The sequence below is a fragment of the Cotesia typhae genome, unplaced genomic scaffold (assembly GCF_013202065.1).
Source record: "Cotesia typhae breed Kobodo isofemale line unplaced genomic scaffold, CoteBio_Ctyphae scaffold_13, whole genome shotgun sequence".
Lineage (NCBI taxonomy): Eukaryota > Metazoa > Arthropoda > Insecta > Hymenoptera > Braconidae > Cotesia > Cotesia typhae.
This window is the reverse complement of record NW_027423774.1, coordinates 16,335,527-16,363,243: the sequence shown is the minus strand read 5'-3', so window position 1 is coordinate 16,363,243 and position 27,717 is coordinate 16,335,527. Positions and strand designations below refer to the sequence as shown.

General features: G+C 32.0%; 1 protein-coding gene across 1 annotated transcript; it reads left to right on the top strand.

Moving 5' to 3' along the window:
* The first annotated feature begins 2,536 nt into the window (after positions 1-2,536).
* Positions 2,537-27,717, top strand: LOC141534959 (natterin-3-like). Its single transcript, XM_074254622.1, has 4 exons — positions 2,537-2,681; positions 23,385-23,584; positions 26,464-26,607; positions 26,682-27,717. The coding sequence occupies exons 1-4, from the start codon at positions 2,675-2,677 to the stop codon at positions 26,766-26,768; spliced, it is 438 nt and encodes a 145-aa protein (XP_074110723.1). The 5' UTR covers positions 2,537-2,674; the 3' UTR covers positions 26,769-27,717.

Genomic DNA, 27,717 nt, shown 5'->3' with positions numbered 1-27,717 from the left:
TAGTTATTTTTATAAATATTTATTATTTATTCAATTTAATAGCAAATATTAAAAATTAATATTATAATTTGATGTTCAATTTTAATTTTTATCACAAACTTTTTATTAAATGTTTTATTAAATTTATTTCTTTATTTTGTGAATATTAAATAACCAATAATAAGTATTTAACATTAATAATTTAATAATATTTAGTATTAATTATATTAAATAAAAGTATTTTAATTTATATCAATAAATAATACATACGGATAGTTAACCTCAATTATATTGGAGCACTTGAAAAAGTATATAAGCACAATTTTTTTCACTATTATTCACAAATAGTAAGTAATATCAATCAAAATATTCAATTTAAATCACTACTGAATATAATTTATTAGCACATATATAATTCGCACTTGTATGAAACTCAAACACGTGTTGTGAATGTGTAAACTAGAGACATGTTGATAAATATTATAAATATGAAAACAGTGATCAGAGGTGACGAGCGTACCAACATGCGCGACTAATATCGAGGTTCAATTCCTATTTTGTTGGTAGCTTTTTTTTCGAGACTTAATGAGCGGTTAAGCAGACGGCTTCATACTGTTAATTTTGTGTCACAGGTGCGCGCGCATCTTAAAATTTCACTCTCATCATTTTTTCATAACGCGCCTAAAGAAGTATAACTTCAAAAAAACTCAAACATTTTTTGTTGAAAAACGCTACGAGGGTTGGAAACATTTCTACCAGAACCTACCTTTTTTCAGCCTGTAACTCTTTGAATTTTCGATTTTTTTTTTTAATACTGAAATGTTATGGAACATTGAGCAAAAAATAGATAATAAAAATGTTTTTAATTTTTATTCATCCTACAGAAATACAAAAATGACCAACTGTCAATTTTTTGAACAAAAAAATTTTACAATTTGCACATAAAAACGTCTAGAATATATTAATTAGTTTATTTCGTATAAATAACTATATTCCCCAAGTCTGAAGTTTAATACCCAAGGAACTACCCGTGTGAATTAATTCGAACGCGTGTATTATAATTACTCGTACTAGCTAGTTACGATAGTTTTTGTAATAAAAGAAACCCTTCATATTATGTCGCCAGCATATATAATCTGGGGTAATTCAATTCACAACATTAAAGGTCACATACAAATTAAAGTGTTAATTTAATATAAACGTAAAAATTGAAAGTTTAATTCATTTGTGTTTTGTGCTTATTGTAATTCAAATTATTTTTACCACTTCAGTTATTCCTTCTATTTAACATCGTGCCATGATTAAAAACAATTCAACAATCGTTTTGAAAACTTTTAACTATGAAATTACAAATTTAGTTTGATAAATCAAAACATTACAAAAAAGTTTGATAAATCTTAAAGTGCACGCCTCATAATGCTCATTTACTTTTTTGAGACACAAATGCACTGTATAACTGATTTTTAAAAGCTAGTAATATGATAGCTTGATTTCATTTTAATTGGTGGCGCCATAGTTTTCACATAAGATAATTGAGAAAAATTCTTTTGTTTTTGTACATGTGTATCATAATCAATTTCAATAAAAAATTATTTAACAAAAAAAATCTACGTATACGAGACTATTAATATGAAATACGAAACCAGTCAACTGAATTTTGAAACTGAAAAAAAAAAAACGAACTCTTGACATATTAATTTTTTTGGGAGTTATCGTCACTATATAAAAAATCAGCATCCCGCCATCCGGACGTTCACATGATGGAACTCCAGATGGATTATTTACAGTATTTTCTCGATGTACAAAATTGCTTGACCTTGACGTTTCGAAAATAAAGCACTATCTCAATTACTTTGCGTTGTGAGGCGTGTAAAAAAATTCATAGACACAAAAAATTTATCATGCATTTTAAAGTTGTTCCTCCGGAAAACCATTTTTCGACAGATTTTGTTCATACTAAAAAATTTCGAAGTTTCAGAATTTTTGACCGTTTAGAAAGCTAAATATTTAATAACAAAATTCGCGATTTTCAAGCTAACTTCTCATTTAAAGCATGTAAAACTCTCTGACTACTCAAATATTCTCCGGTATATCAAAAAAATTCCTCGACAAAATAGAAAAAAAAAATTGGCAGAATGAAAACGAATAATTTTTTGATTAATTAATAAAAAAACAAAAAAGTAACACTTTATCGTTTTATTGTCGAGATATAATTATTTGAACCTTTTTTGGTCATTTTGATTTAGTAGTGCTATGGCAAACAATGATTTGACAATAGTATCAACTTTCTGACAATATTAAATGCTCTCTGATCACATCATACCACGAAGGAACTACCTTTAAAAATTTTGAAACTATTCAGAAGAATACAATATACATTTTATTTGTATAAACGATATAAATCATTCACCAGATTTGTAGAATAACTCAGTTTGATAAGGACTATAGCAGCGCCTCGATCGACAAATGTGTATATAAAAAAATCTTATTTCTCGGTCTGGTATTGAGATAAAATGAATGAACACCTATCATAGCTTGACGAATGTATTTTTGTTTATATTTTAATATCACTATCTATCACGTCACCGTGGGCGTCCCATTTCATACAAATATATTTAGAGTTACTCGAGCTGACAGTCTTTGAACGATTAGCGTCAACTAAAGTTACCTTTCTATACATACATTCTGCAGTAATATGCCAGGTGAGTTTAAATTAATAAATAATTTTTCATAAATAATAGTAAAATATTGCGTATTTAATTATCTGAATTACTAGTCTTATATAAATTCAAATTCACAAAACTTCTAACCCATTAGTATCCAATTAATCATTTGATAACGATCATTTCACAATCCGCAAGAGCAAATATCCAAATCAATTGATAAGAGAACAATAGACCTTGTAAAATAGATCTTATTTATCTCGATAAAATAGAAAGATTATATTAAAATTGGAAAATGAAAAATAAATAATAATAAAGTTTGAAAGGATTGACAAAGTTGATATCAATTATAATGGACAGTAAGAAAGAGATTCTAACTACTAACGAGTATTGTCAAGTTTTTTTCTTAAAAACTATTAAAGCAACGAATCCCAATTATAATTATCATCCTTTTTTTTTTTTTTTTTTATTTCTATTTATTTCATTGTATTTCTTAACTATAAATACTTGTAGATTATCAGAGTGGCCAATGTCATTGAGATATATAGAATTGTAAAAATATTTTTCATTATCTAAGCACTTGATAAATTGATTAAGCTTGTAGCACGTGAGAGAAATAAAAATATTTTTATATTTAGATTATTTGTTCAAATACGATGAAAGAAAAATCGGAACAAACAATAGTGCAATAAATAGAAAACAAAATTTATGGATAAAATAGCACAAATTATCGGGCCAACACAAAAAAGGCTTAGTTTTTAAATAAACATAGGAATAATAATAATCGTTGAAGTTGAATCCGACTTACAGACAGAAGAGAAATGCGTTAAGAGTGAGATAAGAGGCTTATCGATGAAAACGAGTAACGGATATCGAAAAACGATGAACGACGTCATATTCTGTTGCCAGAAATATATATACGATAGCAATTTTGTTGCGCTTGCAGCCACATGCGCCTTTTATTCAAGTACATTGCACTCTCATTTATATATCCATATACATTTTTTATTCATACTTATCTATGTATACATAGATTCAAGCGGCTGAGTCTCAAAGTGTACGTGAGAGCAGCATATGCAGCACGATTCCACCGTTCTTATTTTGAAAACAACTTAAACTATACTTGGAAACTCTCGTTAAACTATTAAACAGTTCCAATTACAATCTCTTTTAACAAAACTAGCATTAGCTCTTTTGAGAATTTCTACGTTAATTCAAGATTTAACTCGCAAATAAAAATATTAATCGTTGTTTCCAACACACTGAGAAAAAAATAATATATAGTTAAAGAAAAGGATCCATTTAGAAGAAGTTTAACCATCTTGCTTCAAAACTAAGTATTCTTGATTTATGAAATCATGAGTAAAGATATCTGTATCTGCGATCGATAAATATTATCATTTTATTCACGGTATACACTTAAGGGGGATAGCCACTGTGACGCTGGAAAAAATAGGCAATTTTCGGGAATTTTTTTTACTAGGATAATAAAGGAATTTGGGGATCGGGTTTTTTTTGTTTTATAAAGTATATGTTGAGGATAATTCTCCTAAATTTTTATTCAAAAATATTTTGTTATCACAAAGTTATAAACATTTTTGTAGAGCACCAAAAAAATTTCCCCCTCCATTGCCGGTACTGTAACTCAAAAACGGATTATCTGAAACAAAAAAACCAAACGGCATTTTAATCTATAGGAATGTCGCTATCGTCGCACGTAGGGGATTTTGAAAATTTTGATTTGAGAAAAAATGGCGCCATATTGAAAATTTTTTCGTCTTTTTCCTCATTTTTTGGACTCAAACAGCCTTAAAAATCTTAAAAATTAAAATTTTCAAAATCCCCTACGTGCGACGATAGCCACTAAGTAGACGAATACGGGGAAACAAAAAAATTGAGAATCGGTTCATATTTACGAAAGTTACAGTACCGGAAAGTTTGAAAAAGTCGTTTTGAGAAAAACGCGAGTAAAGTTTTAAGAAGATTCTTGCAACTTTAAAATCTAGTCTTTCACAAAATATTCATACTCACATCAAACTATCAAGTCCTGGGCCATATGAGGGTTCTTCCTCCTTATCTTTAGTATTGACCTTGACTTTTTTATTTTTTTACTGGCCGTTTCCATGCGGCTTTCAGCAGCTTTAACCCGAGTAGCGTCGCGCTCAGCGCAGTATGAGTAGAGTGTTGGTCCTACTTTAACATCGAGATTCTCTAATATCTTCAGAGTTGCTAGAGCCCCATCATTGAATGTAATTGTTGAAATATATAAAGCTATTTCAACAATAAGGGAATAAGAAGAATTTGTTTTTGGGGCGAGCTGCCACACTAATGCATTGAAGCTTTCATTATTATTTTGTGTAAACCCACCGACACATCGTTCCAATAACTCTGGATTCGATAGATCTTCATAAATCGGTATTAAAGCTTCCGCAATATCTGCAGGAAGTGGTGGTTTTTCAACTAATGAGTCCAAAGTATTTGTTGCCACAGCTTTTTGAAATTGACACCACGAATTTGCACCTTCAGGACAAAGAAAATGCTGCGGATCTTCGGGTGATGAAAACTTGTGATAAAATGTTTGCCAAATAGCATTATACATCTCATCAACATCATTAGAATGACGTCTGATTGCTAAACCATAATACTTTGTAAATTCATTAATTGCTTTGTCCGTTAATCGACCTTTCCCACCTAAACTTTTCTGTGTATTTTCTTCTTTTCCTGTTTTTGTCTTCTTGTTAGTTCGTTGCTTCTTCAAAGCCCTTAGTCGACTGCCCATTCGTTTTTGCACGTGATTAATACATTCCTTTTTTTTATCTTCACCATGTCCCCATACGGTTTAGCATCACAAATATTTTTATACGTTTTAGTGTCACCATCACCTATATAGTTTACATACTTAACGTTATGTAATAACTTTGATCGCATAAACATCTCTTTTATTCCATCTACCTCCATTTGTCCAGAAGAATTTTCATGGTTTATTGGACAGTCTAGAGCATGGTCTTGCATAAATTGATCGTATTCAGCTGTTCCTTTTTTGAGCTCATTAGCGCACACATCTTACAATAACTGGATTTCATACTTACATCTACGATTTTGCCAGTGAAGTAACCAATTAGAGAAGATATACCAAATGAAGATTTAAACCCTCTTTTCTTCCAACTACCGTCACCGGAGACAGAAATTCCAGGAATGTCATTGGATTTTAAATGCTTGCAGGTTTCTTGGATTTCTTCTTTAGCAGCTTTTTTCAACACTAAATCACAACAGTTTCTAGCTGCATTTCTGATTTGTGTGACCAGACGATCGTAAAAGCTATGGAACATTGGTCGTGGTAAATCCATGAAAGCACAAAATCTTTCAGCTCCAGATAACCCAATACCAATTATCCGCATTGCAAAGATGAAACGGCGATTAATTTCATACGCATTCTTGATGAGTGGACATGAATTTATCAAAACTGGATCACATTTTTGCAATTCACAACTAGTTTAAAACCTAATCCTCGAATACTTGTCTCAGTAAAGTTTACATCACCACCACACTTTTTACACGATACACAGCCACTTAGTAAATTAAATATCGAAAAAAATTTATAATTTTGTAGCTAATACTCGAATCAATTGTACAATCAGATTTTTGTGATAATTTCCTCTTGGAAGCACTATCACGTCGTTGAGAGCCAGTATTTTTTCAGTTTCATATCTGTTGAGCGGTCGATTAAATTTTTCCTGTCGTTTGGCAGTTTTCTTTCGTTTTTAATAACTTTACTTTGTTTACGATCCATTATTTAACAAATTTTTTTGTTAAATAAACAAAAAAAAAAAAGATCAGAAGATTTAAAAAAATAAGTAAGTAAACAATAACGAGTACACTAAGAAACTCAATAAATTAAAGAACGAGTGTGTATTCATACAAAACAACTAAACTATGAGGTACAGTATCTCAACAATAAGAAAAAATATACGTTAAAAGTCAAATAATTGTAACGGTTGACAATCGTGAGGGAAAACAATCGCCAACCCGTACGAATCAAAGACGGAGCGAGCAGGCGACGTTTTCGTCGAAGCGCCGCGCGTAAAACGGTCAATCGACGCGCTCTTATAAAAATGACTATAACTCGAAAACTATTCGGAATTTTTCTATAAAATTTGAAATACATAATTTTGAATATATAAACTTCAGTTTAATGAAAAAAAAAAAAAAATTTTTTTTCCGAAATTTTACAGTGGCTATCCCCCCTTAACTGATCCTGAGATGCTTCTTTTCATTGAAAAGGGTGTTCGTGGTGGGGTATCGATGTGTGCTAATAGACACGCTGAAGCTAACAACCGGTACATGGGTAAAGATTTTGATTCAAACAACCCTGAAACATACCTTATGTATTATGATGTAAATAATTTGTATGGATCAGCAATGAGTATGTCTTTGCCCAAGGGTAATTTTGAATGGGTTGAAAATGTAGACAATGTAGATCAGTTTTTCAATGATGATGAAAGTGTAGGCTACATCCTTGAAGTACATTTACGCTATCCTGAGAAATTACATGATCTACACAAAGATCTACCTTTATGTCCAGAACATTTTGTACCACCTGGTAGCAAGCAACAAAAACTCACTACAACTCTGTATGATAAAAACAATTATGTTATTCATTATCAGAATTTGAAACAATGCTTAGATTTAGGTTTAGTTCTTAAGAAAATACATCGAGTCTTGAAGTTTGAGCAATCAGACTGGCTCAAATCATATATTGATAAAAATACTGAATGTAGAAAGCTCGCAAAAAATGAGTTTGAAAAAAACTTTTATAAATTAATGAATAACGCAGTTTTTGGAAAGACAATGGAAAATGTTCGCAAATACAAAGATGTATATTTGAGAACGAAGTGGCAAGGACGATACAATGTATCCGATTTAGTATGTAGACCCAACTTCCACAGTCTTACTATTTTTGATGAGGATATGGTTATAGTTGAACTTAAAAAAGCTAGAGTTTGCTTCAACAAGCCAATCTACGTAGGGTTTAGTATATTAGATCTATCTAAAATTTATATCTACGACTTTCACTATAATTATGTAAAAACCTCAAAATTATTGTACACCGATACAGACAGTCTAATTTACCAATTTGATGTACCTAACATCTATAAAGACATCAAACGTGATATTTCAAGGTTTGATACCTCCGATTACCCACCTAACAATATCTTCAACATACCTCTTGTCAATAAAAAGGTTCTGGGGCTCATGAAGGATGAGAACAATGGAAAAATCATGTCCGAGTTCGTGGGTCTCAGAGCCAAATTGTACGCCTTCGAAATCCATGATCCTGAGAAGGAAAAGGATAGAATCAAGAAACGGGCAAAGGGTATCGGAGGATCAACCTTGAAGACCATCACGTTTGATGACTTCAAAAGATATCTTTTTGAAAATGTGCTGCTGAAGAAAGAGCAGTACATGATCAAAAGTAAAAAACATCAAGTACATACAATTAAACTGGAAAAACTTGCTCTCAGTTGGACTGATGATAAACGTCAACTCATTGAGGCAAGCACGGATACTGTGCCTTGGGGTTATAAAGGATCCTTAGATTTTAAGAAACGAAAACTTGTAGAAGATGAAAATAATAATAAGAGACAAAAAATTAGTAATATTAAAAAACAATGTAAATATATTTTTAAGGATTTATGTATTAAGGTTTTGTAAATAAAAACAATGTAAATATAATTTGTGTTTTACATATCTGATTTATTGATCCAACTATTATGTTTAGTATCAAAACCTAACCATTTAACATAATATTTATTTCCACGTTTTCTAATTACTTTTTCAACAAGATATACATCTGGATAGTTGACTTTGCTGAGTTCTTCGTTGTAAAATCCGCCTTCAATTGGTTGATCCTGATAGTCCACGAGCTTGTACGTTGTTGGATTCGTATTCTGCACCGACTTGATCGTGAAGATTTCTGTTGTCCAGTTTGGTGTGTATCCTTTGTCAAAAACATGCTTGTACTTGCTGATTCGGACTTTGTTTCCAACTTTGAACTTCTGCTTCGATTTGGTTTTCAGTGGTTGATATATATTTTTCAACAGTTGTTTCTTCTGAGCAGCGGTAACATCGACAGGTTTCATTTTGATGGTACTGTGTTTGGTGTTGTTGTAAGTATTCACCAAGTCATCAAGTATATCGGTCCACTTTTAGCTGTCATGAGCTGTAAACTCTCGCCACATTTTATTCTTGAGTGTTCTATTGAAACGTTCACATATGGATGCTTTGAGATTGCTGAATGTTGAGTAAAGATTTATCTTGTGCTGCTTCATCAGATCTTTAAATTCTTTGTTGTAAAACTCTTTACCCTGATCAACATGGAGATTCTTAGGTATACGACCTTGCTGGAGTACAGACTTCATAGCACTAGTGACATCTACACCACTTTTTGATTTAATTGGAACTGCCCAGGCATATTTAGAAAATATGTCTATAATTGTAAGCAGATACTTGTATCCTTTATTGACTGTCGCATATGGAATCATCTCAACCAAGTCAGCTTGCCAAGTCTCATCGAGACCTCGGATGTCAACATGACGACGTTTATAGTTCCTGCGAGCTGGTTTGTGAAGCTCTTCAGCTATCACTGTCTTTTTGTCGTTAATTGAGTTTCTCAGTGAGATATTTGATATTATTTTGGTGAGAGGAAAGTACTGCTTTAACTTCCTCAATAGTCGTCTGCAAATTTCCCACAGCAGCTTTCAGTATTACTATTTCAGAGTGTAAATGTGAAATAATCTCTTTCTGTTCACTGTCTATACTTTTATTCAGTTCAGACATCTGTCTCAGTACAAACTGCACTGTCGCCGCATCATGTTCATTTGAAGGATTACCGAGATTGCACAACCTTTTATTCTCAATGTTATAGTTTCCATCAGAAGTTACATTGAAACCTCTACCAGCTGGTCCTCGTTGACCTAAGTTATTGTCCAGTGGACGTCCAAATATATCGATGCTCATGGTTGTGAACACTTTGACTGTCAGCGTGTGAATGATTTAATTTTCCAGAAGCTTTTAATATATAACTCCAGCCTCCCTAAGCTCTTCAATAATTGACATGATTTCATTCATGTGACTTGGATTTCCAGCAGCTTGAGATGCCATAAGTAGTCGCAAACGATCAACTAGTTCATTTGGATCATCCCAGTAAACATAGTCCATTGGTAATCTCTGTTTTCTTGCAATCATATATTTTGGTAACCCTTTACCGAACTTGGTGATAAAATCAGCAATGTATTTATTAAACTTGATTGTTGTATCTTCATAAATGGTACGATTTGGATCATAATTTTTCCTATGAGCGTTGGGATGTTGAATTATGTCCAAGTACTTTTTCTTATCATCTGGGGTAATGAGTGCATCCTCTGGTGATTTTCTAAACAATAATTCCAACAACCCAGGAGTTATTGGATAATTTTTTTCTTTGACAGTTATTGTATCATTTGCAAATGAAATAGGTGAATCACCCATATGCATTTCACCACGTTTTCTGCGTACACCATATCTCATATCATTATCTTTATGTTTTTTACTTAAACGTTGTAGATAATTAGTAAGAAGAGGATTTCTACGAGCTGGAGTACTTGTTGATGGTGGTGGCTGAGTAATAGCAAGTGCTGTATTATCAAATGAACTTTCATCATCTGTTATTAAACTGTTGCATACTTCTGGATCATCATATAAAGATTTTTCAACCTCTTGTTTTTCAACCTGTGGTTTTTCTTCTTTTTTAATATTTTCCCCTTTCAACTTTGAAGATTTAACTATACTCTGGAGTGGTGTCACAATAGGCTTGAACATTTCTTCCATAGCTTTCTCAGCTGTATCTTTACCCAACTTCAACATCTTGTGCTTCCGTCGGATGGCATCACTGGCTTGAGATATCTGATGCAGAATATCTTTCTGCTTTGATATTTCTTCAGGCTTCATGTTGACAGGTTAACGTCCACAGCATGTATGACTATCACACTCTAAAGTACCTCAATTTATACTAATGAAGCAGTCGAATCCTTTGCGATACCTACCACTGTTCAATTCACTGTCTTTATCTATTACCACAAACCCATATTTATTCCAACATGCCGAGCATAAATCTCTGAATGAGTTGTATGACATGTCTGTATTGACATGATCATTATAAATATGCTTCAAATTCATTTCATCTTGACGGAATAGCACGAGAAAGTTTGCGTTATCTCTAATCAGATGCTTAGGTATTCGTGTATAAGTTTGACAGAGATAGAAGCTGTCTATATCCTTGTGTCGACCCATGCAGAAGAAAGCCTTGATGTGATCCTGTTTTTCACAAGCCACATCATCAAATATCATCAGGGAGTTAGGTTTAGCATCTTCAGGCTTGATTACAGCTTCATGTTCACTGAATGTGAAGAATCCAATACCATCAATCTGTTTAAGCAGCGTCTCCAGGAACTGATACTTTGGTTGGTTAAGAGACTTTGAGTAAAGATATATATTCTCAAACCTCAAACCGTTTGGATGTACAATAAGAGACAGTAGAGCGTTGGTCTTTCCACAGTTTGATGGTCCGCAAAACACTGCACGGATACTGTTGGGAAGTAAAGCACCGTGTCGTTTGAGTTTCACACCGGTTCCTTGAACAATTTGATCAAAATTGATAACTGGCAACTGAGCTCTTGGTTTGTTGTCCATGACTGCTGATTGTATTCTGAGCTCAAGAGGTATATATACCGGCTTATATAGATAAGCGAGTCAGTCTTCGATGTGACATGTCTGAGAGCAGACGTGGTAAAGGTTTGTTCAACAACATAATCAACAAGCTCCCACTTGAACTCCATATCCCTGGGTACCAGTACTGCGGTCCAGGTACAAAGTTAGCTAAGAGGTTAGCTCGAGGTGATCCAGGTATAAATCCTCTGGATGCTGCGTGTAAGGAACACGATATAGCTTACTCGAAAAATCGTGAAAATTTAGAAACCCGTCACGAGGCTGATAAAATCCTAGCTGAGAAAGCGTGGCAACGATTTCAAGCAAGAGACGCTGCTATTGGTGAAAAAGCTGCTGCTTGGAGTGTGAATAACATCATGAAGTTGAAAAGACGTTTCGGTATGGGTCTTAAAAAAGAAAAACCTGTTACCAAGCGTAAGACAATTAAAAGAAAAACAATGAAGCGTAAGACAGTCAAAAGAAAGACTTCCAAGAAGAAGGATGTTGCTCTGAGACAGATTGTTGATGAAGCTAAAAAGTCCATGCAGCCTGGTGGAGATCCAGTTAAAACAGCTCTTGGAGGTGCCCGCAAAGCTGTCAAGAAAGTTGGTGGGAAGAAAAACGTTCGATTGCCTCGTATTCTACCAGTTCCATCAAAGATTGGTGGAGTACTTCCATTCTTGATTCCCCTGTTTGCAGGGTTATCAGCGGTTGGTGCTCTAACAGGTGGAGCTGCAGGTGTTGCAAAAGCTGTGAACGATGCCAGCGCAGCCAAAAATCAATTAGCTGAAAAGAAACGTCACAACTTGAAGATGGAGGAAATAGCTGTAGGTAGAGGATTATACCTCAAACCTTACCGCAGTGGTATGGGACTTTATCTGAAACCATACCCAGAAGGACCTGGCTGCAAGAAGTCAAAAAACCAGTAGAGCTACCACATCGAGCACTGACTAACATCGACTTATTAAAATATGTCAAGCTGCTTAAAATTCCAAATTTTCGTGGAGTTTTCATGAGAAATGATTTACCAAAATCTGGACCAAAGACAAGCGAATCAGCAATAATAAATTTAGATGATAAACTTGGGCCTGGAACTCACTGGGTTGCATACAAGAAGAATCATAATCAAGTAATTTACTTTGACAGTTTTGGTAATCTACAACCTCCACAAGACTTGATGAAATATGTCGATGTAGGTAGCGTAAAGTACAATCATAAAAGATATCAAGACTTTGATACAATCATATGTGGACATTTGTGCTTAAAATTCCTGGCTGGACAACTATAAATTGAAGTGAGTCGAGACAACAAGCGTCAGTCATGGCAGAGTCATTCACCTTGACACTATCCGGAAACTCCTCCATACTGGAGGCAAATTATTTTCCACCGATTGAGCTATCACCAACAAAAAATTATGTTCTTGGGCTTGTTAAGCTCCTAACATTTAATTCAATACCAAATATTGATGTTGGTGCTAATAAATTTTATATGTCATCAAAAAGATCCAAAAGAAGTACAATCAAGAGATTTCAAGAAATAACTATACCAACAGGGAGTTATGAAATTAAAGATATTGAAACTTATATAAACAAGACATTACCTGAACTAAGTTTCACTTTAAAAGTAAACAACAATGAGTTGAGAAGTGAAATAAAATGTGATCAATATATAAATTTTGAACCTGAAGATTCCATTGGATCATTACTTGAATTTACCAACCGCGTGCTTGAACCTAACACAGCACATAAATCTGATTTACCAGTCAAAATATTGAAAATCAATGCTTTGAGAGTCGAGTGCAATATAACTACTGGATCGTACATCAATGGTGAGAAGAATCACACAATCCATGAATTTTTCCCGAGGGTTCCAGCAGGATATAAGATAGTGGAAGTGCCAACAAACATCATTTACCTACCAGTCGCCGTACGAGCAATACACAACTTGAGGCTCCGTATTGTTGATCAGGACGGGGGAATAGCAAATTTCCGTGGCGAGACTATCACGATAAGACTGCATATAAAAAGCCTGTAATGGGTATTATATATGAGACAAAGACTGGTAACGGGTATAAAAGAATTGCAGGATGCCCAAAGATCATCAGTCATCATCGAGCTCTGAAAGTGTTGACACGTCAAAACGCAGAGTTCCTAAAAAGTCTAGGACTAAAATTACGTGGAAAATTCACAAGATAAAAATAATTTTTTGTTGTCTAGCTTGTGTGATACCATGGCGGAAATCTTAGATATAAAAAAATCAATTATTTTCGATGAATCTATTGCACACTGTGAAGCTCATTCACACTTGCCATATGCATCATCAACATTCAACAACAGTGATGAAATCAGGATTGCTGTTCAACATCAAGATCTGTGCTTGCTCCCAAGCAAGAGCACATTACATTTTTATGGAAGAATGAGGAAAGCTGATGGTACTGCTGTAAGTGCTACTACGAAGATGGTCAACATGGCTGTTTGTCATATGTTTGAAGAGATACGTTATGAGCTCAATGACGTAGAAATCGATAGATGTAAGAATGTTGGTATCACCAGTGTTATAAAAGGATACGCTTCTCTGAGTCCGGGACAACAAAATATTCTGGAAAATGCTGGTTGGATTGTTAATGAAGATGACAACAAGCTGACTGATAATAGCGGTTACTTTGATGTCTCAGTACCGCTGAGTTTCATTCTTGGATTTGCTGAAGATTATCAACGAATTATCGTGAATACCAAGCATGAATTGATACTGATCAGATCAAATACTGATCAAAATGCTTATGTTATTACCGTTGAGAATGAAAATGTTTCAATTACGATTCAAAAAATTGAGTGGATTGTACCGTATATAACAATATCTGACAAGCAAAAAATCGAGGTGTTGAATTACATAACCTCCGATTCAGCTATCCCAATCAGTTTCCGGACTTGGGAATTGTATGAGTATCCACTGCTACCAGCTACCAACAAGCATATTTGGGTAATCAAAACAACAAATCAGCTTGAGAAACCTCGTTTTGTTATCCTTGGATTCCAAACAGCAAGAAAGAATCAATCGAATCAAAACGCAAGCGAGTTTGATCACTGCAGCATAAGAGACATTAAGCTGTTCTTGAACTCTCAGAGTTATCCATATGGAAATTTGAACCTCAACATTGTGCATAATCAGTATGCCTTGATGTATGATATGTACACAAATTTTCAAAGTGCTTACTATGGAAAAGAAGCTGAACCGCTATTGGCTAAAAAAATTTTTCTGAATAAAGCACCTCTGTATATAATTGACTGTTCCAAGCAGAACGAGTCAATCAAGTCTGGACCTGTGGATATACGCTTGGAATTTGAATCATCAGTACAGTTTCCAAATCAAACTGCTGCTTACTGCTTGATAATTCACGATCGAATAATTGAGTACAATCCCATCAGCAGCACTGTGAGAAAACTTACTTAATGGTGCAGTTTGATCCCAAACCCACCATACATTACATGTATGTATGGGACTTTGCATCCAGACAAGCGAGGAAAGGATCATGGGAACAAGCAGCAAGAGACGGAGAATGATTTCACCGACGAATACAACAAATAAATAAAATTATTGATCCTGTACTAATCAATAAACTTAATGTAATTAAAAATAGTAAATAAACATGATGTAATTAAAAATAGTAAATAAAGAAAAACTTATTTATAATTTTGGGTTTTTAATTATAAACCTTACTATAATAAATACGAAATATATTAGTAACATTACATAGATTTAAACTTTTTTATTAATTGCACATTTGGTATAGATGGTGTGTAAATGAATTTAAATTTATTGTATGATGTACCGATGTAATACAAATAAATCTTTTCACCATTATTGATAATATTCTTCATCTTTGCAAGTAGATGCGGCTTATTCAAAACTTCTGGTTGCATGCAGCAGGGAGAAACGTTGAACAAGTGTTGTCCAAGCATATATCAACGTTGAATCCAAATTGTGTTCTAACTATTCTGATGTTTGTGATCTCATAATTATGCCCAGTTTCCAATTCATGCATTCGCCTGAATGGTAGACGGCACCCGTACATCCTGGTGATGATAGCAGATTCCAGCAGCAGATTCCAGGACCAGATAGCAGATTCCAACAGCAGATTTCAGCAGCAGGTAGCAGCTTCCAGGGTAGCAGAGTCACTACAGTATTTTACTATGGTACTTCACAATATTTCACTGTAAACTCGTACTTCACACTGTAAACTTGTACTTCACTGTTGTGAAGTACGCTCTCAGCGAGCTGCTTTTATAGCCAGAGGATACTGCGCAGTTACCCCTCACTCTTCTACCTCAAAAACGGTTTGATGACATCATCTACTGCGCAGTTAGAAGTAAAACAAAGAAAACTGCGCAGTTACGCGACCTTGAACAGGTTCAAACCTATCCGATGACGTCATCTTCTACGCAGCAGAAATAGAACAAAGAGAACTACATAACCTTGAACAGACTCAAACCTGTCTGATGATGTCATCTACTACGCAGTTCAAAACTCTACCGTATAGTTTGAATAACCAATCAAATTATTATTAATTAATCAAGAAAAATAATTAACCAATAAGATTATCGAGTGGTGGGGGTAAAATCCAGAGATCGGGTTATAAAAAGGTTGAATTGATTGTAAGAGTCATCATTCAGTCACTCTTCGTTGTCAAGAGCAGTAAAAATGGAGATCATTCTAGACATTCAAGGATTCAGAGGAGCTGATAATCGCTTCATTGTTAAGGAGTTGGCCTCAATAACAATTCAACATGATATTGATAATATTGAAGAGTTATCATGCACACTATTTCAACCGCCATATCGCTGGAAGGTGTTACCAGTCAACTATCAACGTCTGAATACCTGGCTGATCCGAAATTATCATGGAATCGGTTGGAATGCTGGAACAACTTCATATTACAAGCTCAAAGAAGTTCTCAATTATTTAACTTGTCATAAAAAAATTATTTATGTCAAAGGTATCGAGAAAAAGTTATGGGTTCAAAATTTAATTGATTGTAATAATAAAATTGTAATCGATCTCGATAATTTCAAATGTCCCTCTCTAAAAAGTATGAAAATTTGTAACAATCATTTTTGTAATTATCATGATCGTTTATCTGATTTATGTGCCTTGGAAAATGTAAAAAATTTAAAAGATTGGTTTGTAAGCACTCAATAAATCTAAAATAAATGAATTATAATTGTTATTATTATTTCATCCTAACACATTTAATTAAGAATAGAATTAATTATTGTTAGTTATTAAATTCAAATAATTTTCCAACACTACTACTGATATTAATACTTATCAACAGATGGCGTAATGGTTTTTGATTTTTTAAAATTTTATAATTAATATTTGTTTAAATTAAAAGTCATGCATTATTTTATATAACCATTTAAAAATAAAAACTGAGTATTGATTTTCAAAATATATCGCTAGAAGATTTTTGGATTTGACGATAGAGAGCACATCAACCCCATATTAGTTTATCAAATAATAATAATAATAATTTTTGAAATAAAGATAAATAATAATTATTTTCTAATATTTTGTTATTAATATTATTAACTTTGTTTAAATTAAAAGTTGTATGCTATTTTATAAAGTAATATGAAAATAAAAAGTGAGTATTGATTTTCAAAATATATCGCTAGAAGATTTTTGGATTTGACGATAGAGAGCACATCAAACCCATATTAGTTTATCAAATAATACATAACTTTTAATTTAAATAAATATTAATAATATTAATAACAAAATATTATAAACTAATAATAATTATTTATCTTTTATTTAAATTAAAAGTCATGTATTATTCTATATATGTATATATAACTAGAAAATTTTTTTAATATTTTTGAATTGACAGCTTTCACGCTCTAAGAATAAACTGATAGTAGATGGCTCTAGTACAAGAAGCGCAAAATTCAAACTATCATTATGATAAGTAACTTAAAAAATTATGATTAAGTATAACTTAATGAATATAACTTAATTAATATAACTTATTGAATTTGAATTATAAATATTAATCTTAAATTAAAAATGTGAGGAATTATAAATAAAAACAATGAATTATTTATATTGAAATCCAATATTTTATTGATTAAATAATTCCACTGGTCATTTTTACATCAAGACTAGAATTAATAAATTCAAATTTATTATATTTTCCACCATGATAACGCATAAACAGATAGTTTGAATCTATTAATTCATTCAAACTCTTCATGAAGTTATCATCTTTTAGATGTTGAATAGTTCTTGATGGTAGATAAATGTTGAATTCATCGTTTATATTAGCAACAATCCTAGTTCCATACTCAGTTGTAATAGCTTTGATACCGTTAATCTTATATTCTCGATTAAACTCCAACTCGTTCATTTTCTTAACAGGAAGAATCCCAGTAAGACAATTAACCTCATTTATCTTGGTAAGATCCATGATTGATTGCTGTAAAAATTTTTTAATTAATTGTATTGGTTATATATTATATATTATTAATTGTAATGGTTCATTAAGTGATTCTTCATTTAATTCATATTTTGATTAGACAGTAAATGAATACTTACAATTAGTAATATTGATAGGTAGAAGATGTATATCACCAAGAACTCGTACTTCAACTTGTAGTCACCACGAGCTCGTACTTTACTGGAGACGTGTACTTCGTTTTTGTGAAGTACACTCTCGGCAAGCCTCTTATATAGACAGACAATACTGTGCAGTTACCCCCACTCCTCTACCTAAAAACCGGTTTGATGACGTCATCTACTGCGCAGTAAGAAAATTCTAGAACAGAATGAGTCATCTACTACGCAGTTAGAAATAGAACAAAGAAAACTGCGCAGTTACGCAACCTTGAACAGGCTCAGACCTGTATGATGACGTCATCTACTACGCAGTTAGAAAATTCTAGAACAGAATGAGTCATCTACTACGCAGTTAGGAATAAAGCAAAGAGAACTACGCCGTTACCGTGACCTTGAACAGGTTCAGACCTGTTTAGAAGTAGACAGAAACCTCGACAGATGGCGTATCTTCTCGCATGTACTCCTCAGACGTACAATTTGAATATATTAATCTTTTCAGAATATAAACAATGAAATGCACCTGTGATCTAAGCAACTATTATTGATGCTGAGATCACAGGTGCATTTTTTAACAAAAATGGTGGAAATCAGATTCAAAATGGCGGATTCATAACATAAAATGGCTGAAGTCAGATTCAAAATGTCAGATTTCAGATAGCAGACTCAAAATGGCGGATAGCAGCCACCAAATGGCGGATTCAAAATGGCGGATAGCAGCCACGAGATGGCTGATAGTAAAATTCAAAATGGCGGATAGAAAGATTTAAAAAAATGGCGGGAAAATGGCGGATAGCAAAATTTAAAAAATTGCGGAAGAATTAACCACCAGCGCCACCATATCCCCAATATGTCGGTAAAACAGAGCGACCAACTCCCTTAAGGTACTGGTAAAACAGATCCGCCATATCCATTGCCAATACGGCAGATCCCACCTTAGCATTGACGCGAACCCATAATCTGTTTTACCGATTGAGTAGCACCCCCTGTTTAACTACTTAGGAAGTTATTGGTTTTACCCCGTTTTTCAAAAATCGAGTTTTCATCAGATCTCGACGTTTTGAGGTTCTAGGAAGCTTCCCTGAATGTTTTTACAATAATGTCCGTATGTGTGTGTGTGTGTATGAATGTATGTGACTCTTTTATAACGTTTGAACGGCTTGACCGATTCCATCGCGGTTGGGGCCATTCGAAAGGGCTTAACCAAACTTAGATTTTGAATACAGTTTGAATCGATTCGGATCGGTAGATTTGGAGAAATCTCAAAAAAACTACAAAGAAAATTTTTTTCAAATGAGGTTTTTTTGGAATAACTTTGAAACGGCTCAATTGATCATTTTCAATAACTTATCAGCTCTTAACATAAAAAAACCACGTTGATCGCTGCTAGCCCGATCAAAACCGGTTGATTCGTTAGTGAGTTATTGTTGTCGAAAGAAAACCGAAAAAAAGTGTTTTTTCGGAATTACTTCGAAATTTCTAGTTCAATTAATTTGAACTTGCAAATTCTTCATGAAGCTTAAAAAACTACATCGAATGCCGCCAACCGCGTGAAAATCGGTTCATGTATTTAAAAGTTATTGCGGTTTAAAAATTCAAAATATAGTGTTTTATCAAGCTTCTATTAGATTTTTGAGCTTAGAGAGCTCAAAATGACTCAAAAATTATATTTTAGAGCTCGAAGAGCTCAAAAACGTAAGAAGTAAAATTTTGAAAGCTTAAGCATGGAATATAAGCGGGAAGTTGCAGGGATGGCTTTTAGGGTCAACCGCTTTCCTAATTTTTTTTTCGGGGTGTTATCTTCAGTTGATAGAATCAACTTCTTCAATCGTAACCTATAATAATTACGATTTATTTGGATAATTTTAGAATCTTATTTGAAATAGATAAGAGATATTACGACAAAATTTAGAGTAAATTCCGACATGAGGACCAATGCAAGAGATTGATTTCTATAAAATCTACCTAAAAAAATTTTCAATTTTCTCAGCAGAAAGTTAAAAATAGGATCTCTATTGAAGAAACAAAATTTTTGATTCAACCAATTCTGAAAAGCATGTAAGACTTTTCTTTTTTTAAATGAAGAATGTAGTTGAAATTCGACAGTTTCTAGATTTCAGAGGCATACTTTGAACAAGTTGATATTATTTTAAACCAACGTTACCATATGTCATATTCCAAAGAAAAGAAACTATTGAGAGAAGCACATATTCGTATTTTATTTGGAAACAATAAAAGGCTTCGTAAGAGCAAAACTCTCTGAAGAATATTTTATTCATCTCAGAGTTGTAATTTGTAGATAAAAGCTTGAATTTCCTTCATTAGAATTATTTTAAGACAAAAGAAAAATTTTAAAGCTTTTTTTGAAAAATCAAAAAGTTTTTCTCATTTATACATATGATAAAGTAAAGTGATTAAAATCAGTTCGATACCTTCATTTTGATTCTGATTCTACATAATTGAAAAAAAATAAACATTTTAATTACTTCTGAGCTTTTTCAACGTTCAACCGATAATTGATTTATGTCATTGACTGACTTTTTTATAGCCGCGCTGGAAAAAGTAGAAAAATATAAAATGGAATTGTTCTACTGGGGAAGTAAATTAAAACACAATTAACGAAGTAACCTTTTACAGTTGATGAGTAATTTTTAAATTGAAGTCTTTATTGATTATTTAGTTCTTCGAAAAGTTTATCTCATGGATTGTTATCATCAGTTTATATCCAATTATATGACCACAAGCTTACGAATTAATTACTGAGTTCGTTATTGAGTAATCGTGTTTGTGTCTTATTTTCGATGAATAATCTCGTAAAATTAATCGTAATTTTAATCCAATTTTCCAGATGAGAAAAACGTAAATTTATTCTGTTAAAATTATATACTGGATTTAACCTTTAGTTGGACACGTTATAAAGGATATTCTTACTAAAACACTGCAAACTATATGAAGTTTTTATCACGTAAGTGAGACACGTAAAAACGTGACTTTGCGAAGACTAAATTTAGCTCGTATAAATTATTATTTTTTTTTCTTCTCATCAACTTAACTCACTAAAAACCCGATTAATAACATTTTAAAGTATGCTTTTTTAAATAAGATAGAATATTGAACTTTCATAAACTTCATTAACTTTAATTGAAATTGTTATTACTTATTAAACTTATACTACTCTAGATTTCAAATTACGTAATCAATATTTCACTTTTAATTAACTAAGACTTAAAATAATTTTAAGAGGATCATGCCTGATTCCAAATATAGTCCCGAGAAAAAATGTTCTGATACTCTATTAGAAATTACTTTAGGATTACCCAGCGCATACATCTAAACCTGATTGGATCCCGAAGAGACACACCTAATTAGAAAATTCCAACGTAGAAATGAAAATTTTTATTGTTTTTTCCGACAGGGCCCTGTATAGGATCTAAATGGGAAATCCCAACGCAAAAATGAGTAGTTTTATTCAGTTTTTCTCAATGAAGCCCTTTGTGGAACTTTAATGGAAAATGCCAACGTAAAATTAAAAATTTTTATTAAATTTTTTCCCAATAGGGTCCTGTGTGGGACCTAAGAGGGATAACCCAACGAAAAATAAAAATAAAATTGCTAAATTTTCCCAAATGAGATCTGTGTGAGACCGAAGAGGATTTCCCCGACGTAATGTAAGTATAACATCGATGGGTTTTTCTAACTTGGCTCGTAGTAGGACCCAATTGTGATAACCAAAACTGAGAGTAGATACATGAAGAAATAATTTTTAAATTAAGGCAATCGTTTATTTATATAAAAAAATCAATCACCCAAAGATGTGTGAGCTTACATTATCAGCATATACTAGAAATTTAAATAGCACGTTACATGCGCACTTTAATTTCAACCAATAAACATCGTGGCCCGTTTTTTGCGAGCTTCGACCCATGACTAACTTCAAGACTTTCATGGATTTGAATTTAGAGGATTTGTTTTAAATTAATTAGAAATAAAAATAAAAATTAGCCTTTAAGTATAGAAATGAATTAGGAAAAAAATTCATCTAACATTGTTAAATAAAAACCATAAAATTTAGTTAAGCTTTATCAAATTTTACATAACTTTACATTTTAAAAAATTTAATTTTACGGGATTAAAAATTCATTGTAAAAAATCGGGATGAATTCTATAACAGGACGTGTATGTCCTGATATGACTTGATGTGCTAATTTGCTCATTTTTACATATTTATGTTTTTCCGACCAAAGGTAGTACAATCTAAAAAATTTTAAGCGTCCTTAAGGTAGCCGTGGAAAAATCCATTTTGGATAAATATACTTAATGATATCTGGAAATCTAAATAAGAACAACTAATTAGCAACAAATTGATTTTTTTGCTTGAACAATGAGTTAATGTATAATGAACGAGCTCTTGCTAATTCGATAAAATTTTAGTCTAAAAATAGTTCCCTAGATATAAAATTATACATAACTGAATTATTCTTTTATTTACTTATTTTATAAATTAATGCTAGTTTGATTTAAGCAGGTTTAGCAAACTAATAAAATTTAATAGAAAATTGCACGAAAAATCATTGAAGTAACAGTTTTTAGTAAACGTTAAATACTTAAAACATATGACATAGGGATTAATAACCATTTAGTAACTGTTAACGACATCATCAATTCTGCTTCTTGGGCCGTTACACACGTAACTTTTAGCAGATTGAACTGTATTGTACAACTTTTGAGAAACTTGCTGTTACTACATAACTGTCTAGAATTTCGATGACACCAAATTTTACTTTAAAATCCCATATTATTATCTAAATATTTACATGACAAAAATGTTAAAAAAAAAAAATTATCCATTGTAGGTTCGAATAAATTTTTTCCCTGGGGACTTCCTTCTTCCTGATCTCTCATATTTAATTGAATTCGTATCATATATCTATATGTATATCTATCTATTAACATAACTGATAATTAGACGTATAATTAAACGAATAGAGATAACGATAGGTATTTACATGTGTACCTGGGACAGTAGTGGATTCTCTGAAAATACAATGACAAGTAAATGACTAGTGAAATAGAAATTTCGGTGGATATTGGATGACGCAATGCACTTGATAGACATAGAGAGTAGTAAACTGAATTCTATCAAGCGCAAAACCCACCATTGCCACCACTACCACCGGGGGGTGTAATCAGCGAGCAAATCTGTTGCACGGTATCATACACCACAATTGCTTCCACAATCGTGCCCACGTCTGTGAATCCCTGAAGTATACCACAATACCAGAGTGAATCAATGGTGGTTTCCCTATTCTCTTATTCACTCTCTCTCTCTCTCTCTCTCTCTCTATTTCTCTCTCTTGGTCTTACTCTTGTTCTGTTTCTCCACCACAGGATACAAGTGGGTGAGATACTCTGGAGCAAGGTATTGGACTCCCGGAATGATTACCATTGGCCGTGATCTGGATGGTGCTCATCTTGTTGTTGGCCGGGCGCATCATCATGGCGATTTGTTACCGGCTAAAGCTAAACCTGAACATGGTGTTGCATATGTTGCTCATGGCGGGGGTGAACACATGAAACATGACTTTGAAGTATGTATTTTTTTTTGTTTCATTTTTAATGACTTATTTATTTATTTATTAAAAATATTACAATCGTTAATATTTAATGATTATCATGAACTTTTTAGTAAATATAATTTTTTTTTTTACTTTAAAAGTATAGAAAATATATCGCGTTACAGATGCCATAAGGGCGTATAAAAATTCTATTTTTTTTTAAGTCCTAAGAAAATTTTTAGTTTTGAGAAAAAAATTTTTTAGCATTTCTGCACGTTTCATACAAAAATACGTCGGTTCCCAAAAAAAAATTTTTTTTATACGCCCTTATGGCTCTCAGAACCGACCTCGGATGCCTAAAAGGGCGTACAATAAAAAAATTTTTTTGGGAACCGACGTATTTTTATATGAAAAGTGTAGAAATGATAAAAACCTTTTTTTTTTCCAACTAAAAATTTTTTTGAACTTAAGAAAAATAGAATTTTTGTTATACCCCCTTATGGATTTTCACTGGGACCTTTTACCGGTATACGCCCTTATGGCATCTGGAACGCGATATCAAATATCGGATGTAAGTAAATTGTATTACTTAAATTCAAAAAAATACTTTTTACAAAAATGAAGTTTTTTTTTTTTTTTTTTCCAATATTGTAAGTATAACTACAATTTTTAATTCTGAATATATTCTATACAAAAAAAATCATATCCCAATTGAAAGTACACTTAATTAGTTATAACAAAACAATGATTAACTTCTACAGAATATATTTCAAAACAAAAAAAAAGGATGACTATAATTATTTGCTTCTTTCACACTTTTTTTTACAACACTAGAATTCAAATTTGCGCGCGCCTTACTATAGCGTTTGCATATATTTTCATGCTCATGATATATTCGACCAATCACGTTACGAATAGTTTGATGCCACATACATTTCATCTCAATTTTATATAAGGATTGGCTACAAGGTTAAGTCAAAGGGTATTTACTTTTAACATACACCACCCAAGACTTGAAGCAGTCGTGAACTCGTTAAAGTAATTCCAATTGTCACAGTATCGAGTAAGTCAATAAATATTATGTCAATAATATTGTATGTACCATGAAATAGTTGATTGAAAATTCCTATAAATGGCTGAGCAAATTATGAACAATCTGAAAGTCAGTGATCGTCCTTTCTCTCGGAAATTACCGACTTGATAGACGAAATAACTCAATATTAATCATAAATCATGAGTAACATCTGACTAACATTTAAGATACATAATAATTTGTCTAAATCAATAGATCATTCTCGATAGAGCTATGTAATTTTCTTAGCATAACCTTTTATTGATCTTTAATAAATATTTTAATTAATATAATAATCAAAAAGAGGAGATGATTTAAGATAAGCTATTCTGACTAATAATATTTATCGAAAGTGAAGAGTCTATATTAGTAGAGTGATTACGTCATTTCATTACGTTCAGTGTATCGAGGAATAATGTAGGTAACACAGTTGATAGTATAGCTGATAAGTAAAAATTTTGATTAAATGAAACATCGAGTACCTTTTATTTAGAAAAAATCAATTTATATTTGACATTGTGAAGACTATCGTCAATTTCAAAAAATTTAATAAATGAATTAAGGTTGTTGGGGGGGGGGGGGAGTTACTTACGGAAATGCTGAATTTTTTGGGAAACCTAACTATAGTAAATTTTTTTTTCTTCTAATGCACTTAAATTAAATAGAACAAATTTCCAACTGTCGTCAAAAAAAATTTTTCAATTTTAATAACGAGTTCATAATAATGACGGATAAACCGAAATTTCTACGTAAGTTATTCACAGAAGAAGATCCTGAAATTAGGTTTTGGAAGAACTGACCTCCTGAGATTGTAAACGTTTTTAGTTTAGAGACTTTCAAAATTAAGTTATTTGATTTTTTATTAAGTAATGAATAGTTAGAAATTAGTATGCTGGAAAATAATATAATAACATGATTTATATTCTTTTTTTAAATGCAATTCGTTTTTTATATATTTTATTAATACTTCAAAATTTATTCTACTTATTTGAACATTATCTATGTTTATAAAATTTGCCATTCGGCTCAACGCCTTGGCATTAAAATTAAATAAATAAATTTTTTGAAGATCAAAATAGAAAAGAAAAAAAAATTTTACACTAAATTGAAATAGGCGGGAAAAATAAAATTTTTAATGATTTCATCCAAATACATTATTACTCAGTAATTATTAATTAATAAAGAATGATTAATTAATTATTTTGAATGTATTGATAAAATAAAAATAATTATTTTTAATAGGATGCAATGATGTGATGAACAAGGTAGAAGGTATCAATTACAACTGATAAATTTACAAATTAATAAGTCAGAACACACTTAAAATTTTTTAAATATTATGTGTTAGTGTTCATAAAGTTGTTGAAAAATTTGAGAAACAAATTAAATGTTATTTTTTCAAGATTAACTCATTGGATCACGCAGTTAACAATAACAATTGTAGTTAATAATTGTTAATAATTAAAAATTAAATTAGCATTAAAAAAAACGATGGTGCAAATTGTATTCAAACCGATAATTTAACATTCTCAAAGCTTATTTTTCACAACCAAGCTATTAAATTATTTAAATATGCTCTTAAACCCTTTGGTTCGTAAATAAATAAATATTTTAAATTATTTAAAAAAAAATCATACGTCACTTTAAAATTATTCGAATGTTTTTCAAAAATTTTATCAATTGTAAATAAATTTATGAACAGTTAGGCTTTATTAAATTCTTAAATATCTTAATTTAAAGCCGCTCATTTACCTTGTAAAGCAAACACTGTTAATTATCGTAGTTTCTCCCATTACCGTTCATTATTGTGATTAATCACAATTTACAAATATATTTTTAGATCTTAATGCCAGCGGAGTTTCATTGGATACCATCAAGACATGGTCAAGTACCACCTGGAGCTGTCGAGGGTGGCAGAACTAGTAATGGAGAAGTATTATTTATCGGTCGCGCTTATCATAATGGAACTCCTTGCGTAGGGAAGGTAAATATTTGAAGCATAAATAATTCATTAACTGATAAAGAAAACGTTATTTTTTTTTATTTTTAATTTGATAGATTCATCCTAGTCATGGAAGTCTTTACATTCCCTATAACGGTGAGGAAATTCCTTACAAAGAGTACGAAGTATTAGTTCAGCACTAATTTTACAAAATTATTTAAGATGTGTTCTTTGAATGCTAACGAGAATTTAAATAAAAAAATAAAGTTTTATGAAAAGTGAATAGAGAAAAAAAAAGTTATATAAAATGAATAAAATTCAATTAATTCATAGCTCTATTTCCGAGAATAATAAAATAAAGCAATTTTAATGGAATTCATTAGTCATAATGAAGAAAATCGATTAGTATGCAGAAAAACCCAATTTATTAGAGGTTCGTGGTGCGAACAAAGGGGGGCTGAGTGTGCGAATAAACTCAAAGCCTCCAGGGCTTCGTATTAAAGCAAAAATTTACCGCTGTACATACATCGATAATAAATACACATACATATATGATACATATTGCGTTTTCAACTACTGTTACTTCTACTGCTACTGTTACGTCTACGGCTCAGAGCTCCTATCCCTCTTTGTGCTCTGATATAATCACAGGATTGTTCACGGTTTAAGACTCTATTTTCGAACATGATTGCACAATAAGCTCTTTCGCCCGTGTTACTTTGTATTGAGCTTGGTTTAAAATAACGCTCTAGATAATTTACGCTCTCCCATTGATTATTTTATCCCACACTTAAGCATGCTACAAATCCGAAAAATGTTCTCAGATTGCTAATTTACTGTACGCATTGAAGTTTAGAATAACAAACAAGTATTCGTGTTGGGGTAAATAAAGAAAAATTTAATAATTTCAAAATTTCATGTCTTATAAACTCATTCAATTATTAAAATCGTCTGTTGAATCGACCGATGGAAAATTTTTTTGATGTGGCCTGATAGATCCATACATAGAATGATACGAAAATTTTACCGTATTAAGTCATATATAACCACACCCGATCCGATATGACTTAATAAACACATATCTGATTCGATATGGTCATTTGTTACGATATATCATTTTTTGATCCAAGGTAGTGTTGAATATTTCCGACT